We start from the raw sequence: 2,665 nt of genomic DNA on the forward strand, positions 1-2,665 counted from the left end.
CTCCCCTCCCCTCTCTTCTCTTCCTCTCTGCTCTCCTCTCATCCTTCCTCCCTCCCTCCCTTCAAGGTCTTACTATAGAACCCTGGCTGGCCTGGAATTCAATATATAGACCAGGGTGTTCTCAGACTCAAGGTGATCCTCCTGCCTCTGCCTCCCAAGTGCTGGGATTAAAGACATGAAGCAGCCAAGAGCATTGGCAGGTGGATTTCTGAGTTCGAGGCCAGCCTGGTCTATAGAGCAAGTTCTAGGACAGCCAGGGCTACACAGAGAAACCCTGTCTCAAAAAAACAAACAAATAGGGGCTGGAGAGATGGCTCAGTGGTTAAGAGCACTGACTGCTCTTCCAGAGGTCCTAAGTTCAAATCCCAGCAACCACATGGTGGCTCACAACCATCTGTAATGAGATCTGACGCCCTCTTCTGGTGTGTTTTAAGAAAGTGACAGTGTACTCATATAAATAAATAAATACATACATACATCTTTTTTAAAAAGCCATGTCTTAAAAAAATAAACAAACAAACCAGCATACCAGCCCCCAACCCCTTTTTTGAGACAGAGAGAGAGAGAGAGAGAGAGAAAGAGAGTGAGAATGTCTTTGTAGCCCACACTTCAACTTCCCATGAGCTAGGATAACAGACAAGTGCCAGAACACCACTTTCTTTTATGCACACTGTCTCCATTGAGTAAGCAGGCCCCTTGTGCCTGTGGTGGTCCTTGAAGGTCCTTGAGATGCAGGGCCAATTAGCTTCCTCCTGATTGCATGCAAGGATCTCTTCAGTATACCAGCAGAATGTCAAAAACACAGCAGTCTAGCCCAGCCAAATGTCGGAGAACGCTCACACCTATTGCCCTTTGTGCCCTCAGGTGACACACCTTTCAAAAATTGATGGCGATATCGCCCAGGCCACCCTGGACATCACCAACACCAACTGTAAAGTAGAAATGCATAAGAAGACGCTGGCAGAGCTGGACAAGGAGGTAAAGAGGTTCAATGAGCTCATCACCAACAGCGAGAGTGAGATTGTCCGGCGCACCATCCTCATCGAGAGGAAGCAGAGCCTCATCAACTTCTTCAACAAGCAGCTGGAGCAGATTTTGTCCGTGTTAGGGGTGAGGCACCGCCCTGAACTCTGAGCCATGGCCTGGAAGCTCACAGACAGCAGGCATCTCTCCCCGCTCCCATCCCCCATCACAGTAGTGAAGTGTGAGGACTCTCTGGGCCCCTGGAGTCAAAGCCTTGAATCATGGTTCTCCATACCTCACTCCAAAAGAAGGCCTCGGGGAGCTAGCTCAGTCGGCAAGGCAGTTGCTTTGTTGTCATAAGGATGTGGGCTCACCCCGCACCCACAGTAAAAGTCGGGAATGGGACCTCTGTACCCAGGGCTGGGAAGGAGCCTGGAGGATGGCTGTGGCCTGCTGGCCAATCAGTCTAACCAGCCAGTAAGTTACAGATTCAGCAGGAGACCCTATTAACACTCAGTGTGGAGATCTCACCTTCGTGGCTACACGAGCACGTGCGCGCGCTCGCGCACACACACATGTACACACGTATATATACCACTCATAAGTAATAATAAATGCATGCCTATGGATCCCAAGGCTCATGCTTCACTTTGATTAAATCTACAGGGGGAAGAAGCTGGACCGCTGGAACTGGAGATCAAAAAGCTGTCGAAGCTGACAGAAGAGAACAACACTGGAGTGGCTGAGGCGCAGATGACCTGGTTGCGTCTGCAGCAGGAACTGGTCCAGGTCACGCATGAGCGTGAGGAGCAGCTGGTGTCCGTGGACCAACTGAAGAAGGAGATGCACATCATGGAGCAAAAGAAGCTTCGCATAGAGAGTGAGTGAGCCTGGGGCACTCTGGGGAAGGGACTACACAGCACTAAGCTCCTCCAGCCACATGAATCCCAGACCAGGCAACACCCCAGCAGTCAGCGGGCTGAGGCTGTAAGTTTGAGGCTGGCCCGGGCTACATAGAAAGACCTTGTTTCAAAACAAAAGCAAAGGAAGCCACGATCAGCGTTATTCACCCGTGCTCATGAGGTCTGTGGAACTCAGACAAATGCAGCCAAACTCTTCAAACCCTCCCCTAACTAGAGTTAGAGCCTTTTTTTCCCCGCCCACCACAGACCTCAGAAGCACAGTTGAAAACCCTTAGCCACCCAGAGCCATGGGTCCCACAGGGTTGACCCTGTGCTCAGGAGAAACCACCTTACAGCTGCAGCCTCACCAGCTGTATCTGAGACCCCAGGGCCTGCCAGGGTCACCACCAACATACAACACCTGACTGGACTTCCTGGGTCCCACGTGGTCCAGTTAGGTCCTCTCCGAAATGCCTGGAGCGACTGTGTGCCTGCCCACTTCTCAGAGACCCCACCGCATCCCCTCGCAGCCTGTGACTCCTCACAGCTACCTACCTGCTGAGGAGGATCATGTGTGAGGCTGCCTGGCAGGGAGGGGAAGAGAAGTGTGAGAAGGCAGAACTGGCTGAATGCAACCCTCCTCATCCCCACCCATTGGGTGAGATCAGCTGAGACTAAGTTAGCCACTTGCAAAATTAGCCGTAGCTCTGAGCCAGCCAAAGACACTGGTGTGGGAATGGCAATGAAGAGCAGAATTATGTGCGCCCTGTATCCTGTTGCCTTTTTTTTTCCACCAAAAA

At 51.6% G+C, this 2,665-nt stretch overlaps 1 protein-coding gene across 3 annotated transcripts in view; it reads left to right on the forward strand.

Annotated features, from left to right (window-relative positions):
* The window catches only part of Ccdc40 (coiled-coil domain containing 40), a 41,281-nt gene that overhangs the window by 25,528 nt on the left and 13,088 nt on the right, over positions 1-2,665 (forward strand). For all 3 annotated transcript variants that reach the window (XM_031354995.1, XM_031354994.1, XM_031354996.1), the window contains 2 exons: positions 865-1,110; positions 1,630-1,843. In XM_031354995.1, coding sequence (XP_031210855.1) covers positions 865-1,110; positions 1,630-1,843 — 460 coding nt within the window. The remainder of the gene's footprint in view (positions 1-864; positions 1,111-1,629; positions 1,844-2,665) is intronic.

This window comes from Mastomys coucha, unplaced genomic scaffold (assembly GCF_008632895.1).
Source record: "Mastomys coucha isolate ucsf_1 unplaced genomic scaffold, UCSF_Mcou_1 pScaffold5, whole genome shotgun sequence".
Classification (NCBI taxonomy): Eukaryota; Metazoa; Chordata; class Mammalia; order Rodentia; family Muridae; genus Mastomys; species Mastomys coucha.